Below are 15,415 nucleotides of genomic sequence, written 5' to 3' on the forward strand. Positions count from 1 at the left end.
AACGCCATACTGATATCAAAATAAAAAAAAAATCCAAAATGGCCACCAAATGCTTTCACCGTGTTAACTCTATGGAAAATAAAAGATTTGTTGTTTGCATTGATGATGAACCAAATTTGTTTTAATAATTCACAAGGATCAGGAACAAATTACTCACATGGAAGAGTTTGAGAGAGAACCTTGTAAAAGGTCCCCAACGTGCAATTCACCTTGAGAACAGGTAAACTGATGCGCAGTTCGCAACCGATTTTCTATGTAATCCAATATATCAGCTCATTAGTTTGTTTACTAGTACACTGTAGTTACAACACCGTTTGATGTATGACCATGCAGCTGGAAAGTGAAGATCAGTGAAGTATTCACAAGTACGTTCTTCTTGTATCACATTTCAACGCCATAACAGAAGTAAATATTGACACTATGTTGTATTATGGTTTTTATTCGGCCTAGATGTGTACTGTTCAAGTGATCACTTTGATGCATCAGATACAGACGTAATATTCAATATAAATAAAAGTACAAATACTATGAAGTCCTGAAAATTACTGCTAATTATGATTTTTTTTTTCTCTTTTACAAATTTTATTCAAATTTTGTCAAAAATAAAGTATACAAACCACAAGACAAACACAAAAAGACAGGACAGAAGGGGAAGAAAAAAACGGGGGGAGGGGGGGGGGCTTTGCTCTGGAAAGGAAATTTAACATGTAATGTACACACCTCTCGAAATTACAATTTAACTTGTTCCATGCATGACTACTTTTGGAGATGCACTTCAATCTTGTCATTTGTACTGGCTATTTGTTTTCCGACGTTTTGAGCATATTTCACATTACAGCAAAAACGTTTAATATTGGGAATAATCTTCTGTAGCTTGCAATTGTAAAGAAATCGCTTTCTAAGAAGCAGTAAAAAAAAGTTCTATTCTTGAACATCCTGTACAATTACGTGTTGACGAGAAAGAATCTCATTCCCAATTACATTTTGGAAAGAAGTCCAAAATAGACGGGAAAATTGACATTGGTAAAAAGGATGATCTCTTGTTTCTAATTCCCTTTGGCAAAATGTACACCTAGGGTTATCAACGATAGAAGAAGTCATTCTGAACAGATCATAATTAGTCAAAATGCAATGGAGTAACTTAAATTGGAATTCCCTTAACTTAGTCTCAATTGTCGCTTTGAAGGAATAGAATAAAATGCTGAAAATTGCGAAAATTCCATGTCAAATTCTCTCATGTAATACAATGCTCCACAAGGCACTTGAAATTTTTGCTTTGCTGAAAATTTCCTTTACCACCTTGCGGCTGATATTTATAGCCTCTACACATTCTCCATTGATAAAGATTTTAGGTACACATTTGTAAGAAAAAACCTGAGCAACAATCGAACCAGTCCTTGGAGTAATAGCTTTCAATTCTAATGGGAGAGCACTAATAAGCATTCTAGTTAAATGAAACATTTGAGGCCTGACAAATGCCAATTTGTAGAGAGGGTGGTGTCCCTTACTGGAATATTTTCAAAAGGATCACTAATTGCACTGTTTCCTTTTCTATGAATTTCGGCGAGATAAACAGATTTTCATATTTCCAATTAAAATATCTTTTGTTATTCCAAATCAAACATGAGTTTGTGGCCTGTTTTTTTTTTTATATCCATATCTTGCAATTCAACCTATGCTTTCAAGGCCTCATGATAAAAATTTGAAAGGCAGATTTTTAATTTATCCATGGAATAGTTACAAATGAATAAAAAGTTACCTTCAACGGCTTTCAATCTATTAAGAAAAAGATCCTTCCAGACATGAACAACAGAGAGGTCAAATACCTTTTTAACCACATAATACGAAAAACCTTGAACATGATAAAAAAAAAAACGTCTGGTGCTTTGAGTCCTCCATTATTAACATCTGAGATCATTACATTTCTAGCAATACGGTCATGACCATTCCAAATAAAATTAAAGATTTTTCTGTTTACTGAAAGAAGGAGATCCCCAAGTACATGTGACATTCTCACAACATAAACTAATTTAGAAATAGCAAGACTCTTAATTATCTGTGCCTTTCCCAGCAATGTTAAGTTTAGCTGTTTCCAGAAATTTAAAAGTAGAATCTATATTTTTAATAGGGCCTAGAATAATTCAAAGTGGTAGCCCAATCCTTATCATATGAAAAAGAAATCCCAACAATTTTTAAAGGAGTGGAAGGCCATTTAATGCCAAAAGGAGTATCTTTCCTTCTCATCCATGACCCAAACCAGATAGCGTCTTTTTTCTCAATGTTATTCTTAAACCCAGAAATCTTACCAAAACTAACCAATAATTCAAAAAGGCCATGCACTGAAGCTTCATCCCCCCACTAAACCCCCCCCCCAAAAAAAAAAAAACCACCAGGTTAGTTCATCAGCAAAGGCACAATCACTAACTGTAATATCTTTAATTTGAATACCTTGTATATTGGGATTGACCCTAAATGCTATTAAGAAAACTTCAAGGGCAAGAATAAAGAGAGTGGGGGACAAAGGGTCTTCCTGACGTACCCCCCCCCGTAATTATCTATGATTGGTGACGGAGCTTTCTACATTAGAATAAAAAAATTTCATCCCATTGAATCAAAGAGGAGACAAAATTGAAAACTTTTAGACATCTTTGTAAAAAATTCCATTCAAGAGAATCGAATGCTTTTTAGAAATCGATAGCTACCAAAATACCCGGTAGATTCTGTTCTTTTGTACATAAGAGTACTTCTTCAATTAGACGGACACAGTCTGAGATATTCCTACCTTTAACAAAGGATGACTGAGTGTGAAAGATGAGATTTGAAAGGACCCTTTCGAACCGTTTTGCAATACATCGTGAACTAATTTTAGCATCAACATTTATAAGAGAAATTGGGCGCCAATTTTTTTATATATCTTTTATCCTTCCCTAAGGCTGGTTTTTCAATTAAAGTGATAGTACTCTGGCGCTGAGAATTAGACATAACGCCTTCTACATGGGCAAAATTAATAGAATCTATTACATAGCGGCCTACCAAATGCCAGAAACTAACATAAAACTCAGGAGAAAGGTCATCATTCCCTGGTGTCTTGCCCTCTGACATAGACAAGGACTGATAAGCCTCATTAACAGTAATGAGACCTTCTATACTCTGTTGGTCCTCCTCTGATAAACTAGGAATTTATAAACTTGAGATGAAATTATCACAGTCGGTCAGCTGATTATGACATTAAGAGCATAAATTGCCCTGATATATTGCTGTTTTTAGATTTTAAAGCCTACTTGGGAAATTTATGTTGTCATTTCAGGAACGTAGAACTTTGAAGGAGTTGATATTTACTTATATAATATTATATTTTAATATATCTATATATCTCTCTCTCTCTCTCTCTCTCTATCTCTCTCTCTCTCTCTCTCTCTCTCTCTCTCTCTCTCTCTCTCTCTCTCTCTCTCTCTCTCTCTCTCTCTCTCTCTCTCTCTCTCTCATATTCTGGCCATACAAAATAAACTGATAGTTCAAACTGAGAATTTGGCGAATCAAACACCTGCAGCATATTGAACACATGCATTACCACCGCAAATAGAGACACGTGACATGCAGTACTGGGTTTTAAGATAAAAACATATTTTCGTGTGAAACTATAATCGCTATTTGACAAAGAGAAATTGAAAGAGAGAAGTATCCTTACAAATCATCTTGAAATCGTGAATGAAATCGCGAAAATTGTGGAGTCTCACAAGAAATAGTGGATGCGGAAACTAACATCATCTTAAAAAGAGACCATTTGGAAAACATCAGAAAACATAATAACTTGAACTAAACACTCACACATAAAAACAAATAATAACATAAAATAAAAAATCTACCTACCCACCCATTCTAAAATTGAGCGAACTCGGAGCCACGCAATATCTTTTGTTATGCCTAAATACTCTACTTTGAGAAAAAATAAATTTGAAGATACAATTACATATAACGTCCAGCGCGGTTGGGTTACCAATAAAGTACGTCATCACAATTCGTCGACCTTATATCGATAGTCGATACTAATTTATATCAGCACAAAATAAACGTAAACATGTTATTATGATTTCTAGACAAAATGAAAAATGATATTTCACTGTTTGCAACATAAATCTCATAATTGTCTAGAATGACGTCATTACATAACATCTGATGTCTAGAATGATGTAATTACATAGAATTTCCCACTCAGTATATTTTCACGTTCTTGCAATAACAACCAGACCGAGGAATATCGAATGCACACAGTTATTAAAAAAACTGCTTTTGAAAAAGTCACAATTATTATTGTTTCTATAAATGTTTACAATTTCTATGTTTGGTTTATTCCTAAGATAGACAAAGGGCGGTGATAAAAGGATGAAATGCCACGGCATGTGAATATGTTATATTTAAATAATACCTATGGATATGTGTAAAAACTGTACATAGCTAGAAAGTGGATACATACCAACCTGTCTGCCTGCCTACCTACCTACCTGTGTACATACATACATACATACATACATACATACATACATACATACATACACACACATACATACATACATACATACATACATACATACATACATACATACATATGTTGATGTAGGAATCTAAAAACACCATGTTTTTTGTTAGACCAGGAATACTTAAGAGAAAGTGAGAGAAATGTCTGCCATTGTTATTCTATTCCTAGTTACATAAGTAAGGTCGCGTTGTAATACTCAATATTCGGTCTACCATCTGCAATACTACATTAAACTATCTGTCGTGTCAAGCATAGGAAATTGTGAGCGTGTGGGGTGGAGCATTTCAGAAAATGTGGTCGTTACAAGGGTATCTTTGGGTTTTGCCATGAGTCTGTCATAAGTCACACATAGATATGTGTTGTCTATTGAGCAATACTATGGTGCAGATCAGTACAGCTTTGGAGAGGGTCTTTCAAGGGGTGTCTTCCCCCTCCCCCGAGTTAAAATGACCAACCACTAATATAAGGTATACCAGATATATAAGACGACGTTTATTGTGGGATAAATGATCTATAATTAGATTATATAAATTCTACTGAGCATGCATGATAATAATGGAAAATTGAGATGCTGTGAGCAATTATCATAAATTGTACTAAACCAGTATGTATAAGGTCCAACTTTATTCCATATACTTAAAACACAGTACAGTACTCTATATGCGTGAATGGGATGCACATTTGCATGTAATAGCAGTGAGTAGATCATGCATACCATGGAGATAATTTGTCACCGTCTCGAGTGTGGCTCTACACAGGCATCTTTAATATTACATCAGCTAGTTAAAGAATACTTGTATGAATAAAGTGTCGGTGTTAGATTCTCATATCACAGTTCAGAGTGATATCGCTCCAGGCATGACCATCAACAAATTTCCCTAGACGTGTCCATTCTCCCATAACTATGGTTCGAGCGACAGTCGTCTATTACATCGTGGCGAAATTAAATAAAATGATCATAACAATATTTCCTTAGGAACAATTTTAACTGTGTGTACAACTAACATACCAATACGCACCGGATATAAAAACTTTTGTTGTTCCTCATTTGTTCAAGAAAAGATCACATCCATTCTCACTTAAAATCTAGCTAGCAAGGAAATCAAAATCCATTATTCTAAAAGATGTTAAAATGATATCAAAACAAGGCCACTTCAGAATCCAATATGGCCGCCGAACACTATATGGATTATATGGCGAAATGAAAGTTGTTGAGGACATAGAAAGGTCTTCAAGAAAAACTTGTTTATAGATGAGAAATCACTTGATGGTGTGGTAGAAAAGTGACATATATGACGATTTCTTGAAGTTCTCGTTATAGTAATCATCCGGAGACATCTTCCCCGATATTCGACGCCAATGAGATGTTTATCCTATTAACCACCCACACTGCGCTCTCCATTCTCCCCTCAGAACGTGTTATCAGTTCCTTACGAAGGTCAATTTTGTCATAAACATAAAACTAGGTGTATATATCAATGCAATGTTTCCTCCATATGAGAAAACATACATAGCATTTTTTTCATGGGGGAAGTTTTCATTACTACATGTCCTTCCTTCAGCATAAATAGGACACTTTTGACAGAAGAGGTGTTTGTTTGCACATTTTAATTGTGGTAATATCGTCCATACAACAATGGTTACACTGCTTTGTTGATATGGTTGTATTCATCCAAGCCATCGACAATGATGATTACGTTAGTGGAAACTCTTGTAACTGTACTGTCATGACCATACACTATGTTATCTAACACAACGAGTTATATATGTCACTCATTCTGACTGCTGAGACCATAGTGAATTGTTAAGGGAATAACACAGTCTATCATAAAATTAAGCTACACACCTTGTAAACAAGCAGTAAACACACACACACACACACACACACACACACACACACACATACTCACACACACACACACACATGTATATATATATATACATATATATATATATATATATATATATATATATATATATTTATACATACATACGTACGTACATACATACACACACACACACACACACGCCTACCTACTTACCTACCTAGCTACCTAGCTACCTACCTACCTACCTACTTACTTAAATACATACATACATACATACATACATACATACATACATACATACATACATACATACATACTTACATACATACATGTTTTCGGTATTAAAGACTCATTTCTCATTTCTTGTTTACAAATACGACTTTTGCCAGCCAGTCGGCCAACATTAGACTCAATTTCAATGCATCATCCCTGCAAAAAATATATCACGGACAATAAAATAAAGCTATTCTTAGGAGTGCATTTAATAGGCACCATATCGGGAAGGGAGATGTATTACTTTCTAGCTAACAACCATTATGGTATGAAGGCAGAAAGCCCCCGGCTTTCTTGCAGAGCAATTTTTTTGCGATTCACGAAGCAAATTGTTTCCAATGACTTCCTGTATTGAAATTGTATTTCTTCCGATCAACTCTAACTTCCGCCAAGGTTTTCATTGAACGTGTATAATCTCATCTGTGGACATGAGTGAACCGAATGGTAGTATACATGATAGTTCCATTTACTGTGATTTGTTGTCTACAAGAAACATCTGTCAGATGGTAGGATTGATTCTGTGGAATCCGTTCGTCGAATAAAACTTAAATGCAGTTACAGCCATTACAAGAAAGAGATTCCATGTATATATATATATATATATATATATATATATATATATATATATATATATATATATATATATATATATATATATATATCACGTGATATATATATATACATATATATGTATATATTATATGTATGTATGTATGTATGTATGTATGTATGTATGTATTGTGTGTCTATATATATATATATATATATGTATGTATATATATATATATATATATATATATATATATATATATATATATATATATATATATATATATATATATATATATATATATATATATATATATGACCAGGAACAGGTTTCTTTCATTGTTACAGTTTACAATTCGACATGTAAAAACAAATACGAATCTTCCCTTACCCAAGAAATCTATTCTGACAAAAGAAATGCAAAAGGTACACCCAATTTCAGAGACACAGAAGCCAAACAAGTAGTACCACTTTAAGCAGTAAACCTTTACACAGCCTTTCGAAGGTAGTATATATCCCCGGGATCGACATATTATCCTTGTAACGAAAACTAATGCAACTATCAGCATTTGAATCGGATTGTAGTAATGCGTGTTTAGTTTGTATTTTTGTTAGCTTCCCGATAGTTCATCTGCTATTGTTGTATTTGACATGTGGATATGTTGGCCATGTGATTATTATTTCTCAGGTTAGCTCTAAGTGATAACATTTCTATGCTTTCCCCTCTTCTCGAGAAAGCAACACCCGTTTGCGATTTCTAAAAAAGTAAATGATTCATGCGAAACCTCATATAAAGGCTGACACACGCTCAAGATTGATGTACACTTATCTATTATACTAACTGTTAGCGTCAAATAATGATCCCCGCTCGAGAGCTGGCTGTACTTCAAAATACCATGTATCATTACAACATGTTCAAGTACAAAGCCCAGCGGCTGCGTTTTCTTCTATTGAAAAAAAATTGTAAAGACCGTGAATCATCTTTTCAAAGCTTTGCACTTTCTTCCATATCTAACCTCCGTTGAATTTTCTGTTCAAACATATCGAATCTTGAGGCACACTTCTTTCTTGTACGTATTGTTTGTTCTATATTCCTTACCTGCACTATACTAGGAGCTATAACAGGGACATTTTTTCATCAAATAACCAACGATATTTTACTTAAAATCGGTAAATTACTTTTTTTTTAAAAGACGCTGAATCTGGTCAGTAGTAGTCGATATTCTGTGTAGATAGTGTACTGGCAAGTTTAAATCCTGAGTGAAAGCTCGGTATTGAATCTGTCGCTATGTTCAAACTGTACTAGTTGTAACTGGACTATCATTGTTTGATCAGACAACCACCATATTGTCACCGAAAATTGTTAAAATACCAATAATCAGACATTTATCACCGTTAACCAGTGGTCGATATTATCCATACACAGTACAGAAACAGGATAAAATCGTGATCACCGATGAGGGCGCTGATTTTTTGGTCCGGACCCAAAATTCAATTTGATTTGATTTATCGTGTATACTGCTACAAAAATACGTTTACCCACAGATGATGCAATACTGTTTATCGTGTACGATATTACGAGTAAGTTATTGTACCTACAACACACTTTTGAACAAACTTCCAGGTTTTAAAGGGGAGTCCCACTACATGTAATAATGGCATTTTGAAATCTTTATGTTGTGGAGAATTACTTCATGATTTTACATCACATACATTACGTTCGATTACGGAGAAACACCAGGTTGAAACGTGTTCCTCGCTTATTGTTCAGTGGCGGACCTTTCCATGGACACGCATTGTTTCATGGGAATCAGTAGACGTGTATACTTAATAGAAGACTATTAATTATTCATAATTGTTAATATATGTTATGTAAAATCACAAAATGACCCTCCGAGTTTACAAAAATGTCTTTGTATCCTGCAGTGATATTTAAAACAAAATCGTTCTTGTACTTAGATATCAGATGATTTGTTCATAGAAACAAACGTTTGATACGATAGAAAAAAAAATTTGCATAGCATAAATAGTAATATGTTTGATTAGCCCATTAATCTCGGTAGATGGATGATCAATACAACTTTCATAACATTCACAATTTTTTATTAAATTTGAGGAAAAAAAAGCAATATAAATCATGAAATTGTCACATTTAGTTTGAAGTTGTGGCTAATATGAAATTGATACAAAGTGGAACACGTCATATCAATTTATACATCCAATTCAACTTTTACTCAATACAGAAGTAAACTGTTTAAAAGATCAATGCTCTTTCGATGTTCATGTTTGTTTGTTTGTTTGTTTGTGTGTGTGTGTGTGTGTGTGTGTGTGTGTGTATGTGTGTGTGTGTGTGTGTGTCACAGCTAACCATAGATGGTCCCCTCCATTGTCTATCAACTAACACACCAATGCAGTTGCAATTATCTCAATAGTTCATACCTAAACGTTCAAAATATAAACGTGATGTAGGGCCGTATGAGAAGAGTACTTTCAAGGACACCTCGCTCGGAGATACCTCCATTTCAACAGTAATATGAGTGAAGTCGGAGGCAATATTTAAAGATAGGTGTTAGCATTCCCTTTCTAGTTGCCGACTGATCTAATTAACCTAAACTTTTAAGGAGACAGGTGTCTCTTCAGGAGACACTGGTGAAAATAAGTGAAGACAACTAAATCCATAGAAACCTGTAATTCACGTAATATCATTAAGAAACAGTAGGTAACGCACTCAACAACACCAGAAGCATTTAGGAACAACCGAAAAGCTTCTTCGACCCTACTAGAGGCTATCCACTGATAATGTTTAAAGAGAAGTTTATTTTCAGCCTGGGATCCTTTTTTGAAGGCCATGAGAATCACCATTATTATACGGTGCTCACGACGTCTTAATACCTACCCTTGCAGCAACGAGCATGTGAACTAAAATCGATTTGATGAAAACTGTGATTTTTCTGTTGTTTTCACTATCTGTGGTTTAGAATGAGTTCTGTCTGGCTCAACACCCTTTCTTTAAATGAGGTCAGACACCTTGTCGATTCTCACACACTTGGAAAACATCGACCAGAAATGGCAACATCACGGTGTTTTTATTCGTTCAATAAAGGAATTGAATATTCAGATTGAACAGAAGGCCAAAATAAACCTCCCCTTCCAAGCTTACTCATGTTTGCGAGATTTACGGTATCGAACATAATATTATCTACAATCAGAAAAAACAGTTTGTATGTAAACGTGAAGCTTTTGAACACCCCTGTTATTTCTTTGAATGATAATAAGCTTTCGTTTGTCGACTCATACAAATATATGGGTGTATTTGTCCTCAGTATCTTCATGGATGATGATGATTATATTACTAGACAAATGCGATTACTTTACATACGCGGTAACTTTCTATGCAGGAATTTTTTGCCTTTTTGCTCTAGTCAAGTTAGGTTATTTAAGTCTTTTTTTTTCTTCTAATGTATACTGTTGTCATCTATGGTCCAATTTTAAGTTGAGAACATACAACAAAGTTTGAGTTGCGTATAATAATTGTATTAGAATTTTTTTTAATTTGTCCAGGTGGTGTAGTTTAAGTTCTATGTTTGTTTCTCATTCAGTTTTGTCATTCGGTGAATTTGTCCGGAAAAGTGTTTACAATTTTGTGAAGAGAGTGTTAGATAGTAGCAACGTTTAAATGTGTTTATTCATGTATGTACCAGGATTCTCTGTAGTTCAGGCACTGGAGAGATCTTCTTTATTGATTACTGTCATTACTTGTGTATGGGTATTAGCCTGTCTCTTTTTCCATGGATAGTTTATTTTTAAGGATTTGTATATGTATATTCTTATTCCTAGTGTATTGTTTTTAATATGGGCCTCGAGCCTGATCCAAACAATGAATAATAATAAAAACATAAATAGTAATAAATGCTTTTTAGTTTAAATGACATCCCAAACTGTGCTTAAACGTTTTCAGTTTCAGAGATGTGGGAGTCGTCTGGGTAAACTTAATTTGTATCTATGGCAACAGAACCAACCGTCCTATAGCTTTACAAGACAGGACGACATTGTATATACAGGAAAGTGTCATTATGAAATGTTCAATTTTGGCGCCAAATATGTGATACAATATATACATACATCATTAGCTGCTGGGTAGGTTGAACGACTGAGCCGTATTCACATCGATATATCTCTATTTAGGTCAGTGGCTTATTATTTGATTTTCTCGGTCGTTGGCATGTTATTTGATTTTGTAACTCAGTCGTATATCAATACTCGTAAATATTGTTTGTTCATCAGCCTCTTTAGATGTTGAACTATTACTTTACAGTAGGAGAACAGCTCTATGGCATCGATAAAAAGATCTCAGCGACTACTTAGTCATTTAAACTAAAACGCTACTAAAGGATGTTTGTTTTGAAATAAAACATTATGCTTGTAAGAAATCATTTCCCATATATAAAATCATAATACATACATACATACATACATACATACATACATACATACATACATACATACATACATACATACATACACACACACATACATACATACATACATACATACATACATACATACATACATACATACATGTATACACACACATACATACATACATACATACATACATACATACATACATACATACATACATACATACATACATATATACATACATACATACACACACATGCATATGCATGCATGCATACATACATACATACATACATACATACATACATACATACATACACACACACACACACACACACACACACACACACACGTACGTACGTACATACATACATACATACATACATACATACATACATACATACATACATACATACATACATACATTTACGGCTACTTATGTTCCTGTAGGATGTACATTAATCGTACATAATAGTCACGTACGTATATTTACTCGTGCGACAATAAATACTCTGACACTTTTAAAGTTCAAAATGTTGTCATGTTGTGACTCATAGAAATAACCCTGATTCCTTCTACCCTTTAAATGCAAACAAAGCACGCTACCCTTTGAAAGAGTTGGTAATAAACCATGTATTTGAAACATATGCCAACAGGTTCATATTCTGTTATTATTTTGCAAGTCACTTTGTATTCAGTCGCACGGAATTGAACCTTTGGACTCGTGACATTTTGAGTAGTCAAGGAAATCGTGTCTTACTATTGTGAGGTGAAATAACAGGCTGCGTGCCCTCTGAAAAGTTTAATGTACCGTAGGCTACAACCTATTGGCATTTCTATGGCTTGGTGAAGCCCACGTACAGTAACTACCGTTAAGAATACAAATGACTGGATTTCTCCCCATTTAATTTGATGGCCTCAGGTCTTCGCCATATTTTTTATATTAAGAGGATATTCATAAAACGTAGTGTACAAAAATGAAAATAGTACCTTCTTCTAGCCAACTAAAATCGGTGAATGGTTATTATTTCTCAATATACCTACTTCAACAGAACCTGGTGCAAAGTACAGGTGTGATCGACTTACAAGATGGAATAATTTGAACCATTTTCGAATAAATGCTAAGCCGTAAAACGACGAGGGTGATGAAATGCGCAGTCACGGGTACGTCAAGAACGTCATAGTCATTAAAATGGTCAAATAATATAATATCTTTCGAGTCTGAATTATTCGAGTTATTATCTACAGTAAGAAGGTTTACACAGCGCTTGCGGTCAGTGTCCTGGCGGACAATTTTCAACCATTGTGACTGTCAATATTTTTCTCGGGGAAAATGCCGTAAAAGAGCTTGTGGTTTTACGACATTTACGTCTTATATCTTGCTAAATTTTGTAAACAACTGACCCCAATGTGTTATCTCATTACACAATGGATGATGAACGTACAATATAAACAAAATGGTGGGCTGTGGAGGAGGGGCTTAAACACGGTCGAATATTTCTCCCTGATATCAATACATTTTGAAATGTTGTACTATTTATGGTGACGTCAGTGAACGAAGATAATGTATTCATCATAAATATTGAATCGAATGATTTTACTTTCATTGTGTTGTCATTCAGGTTGTAGTCTGCATGTTATTAAATTATGGCGGGATACTACCATTCCAATTTACTCAGAAATGAGATTGTACAGCATTTAATTTACTAAATCAGATTAAATATAATCTAATATTCTTTTGATGATATTTGATTATGGGTTCCAGAATTCCGGAACTTATACTTTCCAAGTTTCGTGGGTGGGGAGGGGGGGGGGGGTGTTAGCGAGGAGTGTCTAAAATGTAACATTTTCAGACTCATAGAAAAATATTAGATTTCGTTAACCAAGCCGACCAGTTAGTAATTGGTTTGGTCATTTTTGAGCGGGAAAATGAAAACAGACTACACTTACCAAAACAACAGACCACGTGAGGTAGTACAGCAAAACAATCACTGCCACTGTCTTTGCCATCCTCGTACATTTGTTGACGTTGACGGAATTCACCACCGCTGCCTGCACGACAGCATCACTTTCGCGTCTTAGGCAATTATTGGTTGCCCTATCTCGAGCATTTCTTAGACCACGAAGAACGATTGATGTGTGATGTCTGTGCGAACGTGAATCGCTGAAAATTGTTGATCTGCGATCATGTCTTCGTTCTATAAATTTCCTCATTGAGAAAATGAACTCAATGTACGTGTACAATACAATCATGAACTGCAGGTAGCATACAGCCAAAACAACAGTTGCATAGTTACTGGAATAGTCATATATGCAAAAGCCGTGATATTGTACAAACGATGACCAGTTTGTGAACGGAATGACAGCTATAATTGCACCCACTATCCAGATGAACATCACGATGCGTTTGGCGCTGTATATCGTGAAACGAGTTCTATAAAGGATGGGTTTACGTAAAGCCAGGTAGCGATCTACTATCATTAATGTCACTGTGGTGGTTGAAGCCAGACGAAACCACACGAATGTAAAAGCAAATATGCTGCACAACCAATCTGTGAGGGAGTATATCGTTAGTAAATCGTACACAGATATAGCAACCGTCGTTGTTGCAAACAAATAGTCCGAAAGAGCGAGAGAGAATATCCATACATCGGGAACGCTCAGAGACTTGAAACGGAAGACAGTGGCCAGCGTCAGGAAATTTGCAAAATTTGCAATGCCACCTGCAGATAGAAGAATACTCGCAGTCACAAGATCCTCAATGCTGTAACCGTCTGTTGTGTTGTTGAATGCATTGCCTGGAAAATGTTCCTTGTCGTCGGTTGCCAAGTGACTGCATGTTGTCAAGCCACTGATGTTGATGTAGATGTCGCACCTCATCTTGTTGTGAACTTTAAAGAGTAATTTTTAACCTATTGCACATATGCCATAGAGGATGTTCTTGAAAGGCAATAACTAAATTGCAGAACTGTCACTTCACCTTTTACGAGAGTTGTTTTCGTAGTATTGATTGGAGTTCCCGGAATTTGAAAGAAAAGGTTTTATGTCCCGTGTAAATCAAGAAGTATACAACGTTAACGTAAATGAAACGATTTCAAAGACATGTTACTTTGAGCATTTGAAGATGTTGTCGATTGAGATGCATATCACCTTTCTACTATGTTTGACGCCGTCAGGCTGCTGATAAGAAGATAGTTGGGCAATGCGCCACGTGAGCTCGTTTTCAACAGGTCTGCGGCTGCGTACATCTAACACAACCAACCGTTACTGTATGGGGTTTCACTAGCTGACGTAAATCACGATACAGCTACGGAACTACGTTGAGTTTCGTTAATCCCCGCTCTCGTGACGCCAGTTCTTCGTACACCAATCAGCGGGTTTCACATATCCCACTGGTATGGAAAGTACATCCTAAAACTCGTGAGAGTTCGGCGTCGGTGAACGGGATAACACCGAATACAAATTCAACACTAGACAATTTATCTGGAGACAGAATTTTCTTTTCGACTAAATCCTATGCAGCAAAAAAAAACGTTGACCTCCACACGCTCCTCGAAAATGATATGCATGATTAAGTAGCTCGTGTGAAAGTTAACACGTCATTGCGGTGTCTTTATACTTTTGTTGTTGACGTTGACAGGATAGCGTGTTACATGGTGGGAGTGTTACTTTGACAAACAAACTACGCTATTCATACACATATCAGATATGAAATATGGAGTCGATTCACACTGTTCTTACAAATCTCATCAATATACACTGTCAAGATACCACATCCTGGCGGCTATGTGGCAACATGGTAGAC

General features: G+C 35.3%; 1 protein-coding gene across 1 annotated transcript in view; it reads right to left on the reverse strand.

Annotated features, from left to right (window-relative positions):
* LOC144451229 (uncharacterized) overlaps positions 1-14,490 on the reverse strand; it is a 19,767-nt gene extending 5,277 nt beyond the window's left edge. Inside the window, exon 1 of the mRNA XM_078142029.1 lies at positions 13,561-14,490. Within this exon, the coding sequence (XP_077998155.1) occupies positions 13,561-14,490 (930 nt within the window). The remainder of the gene's footprint in view (positions 1-13,560) is intronic.
* Between the last annotated feature and the right edge of the window lie 925 nt (positions 14,491-15,415).

The sequence above is a fragment of the Glandiceps talaboti genome, chromosome 21, assembly GCF_964340395.1.
Source record: "Glandiceps talaboti chromosome 21, keGlaTala1.1, whole genome shotgun sequence".
In the NCBI taxonomy this organism is placed as follows: Eukaryota; Metazoa; Hemichordata; class Enteropneusta; family Spengelidae; genus Glandiceps; species Glandiceps talaboti.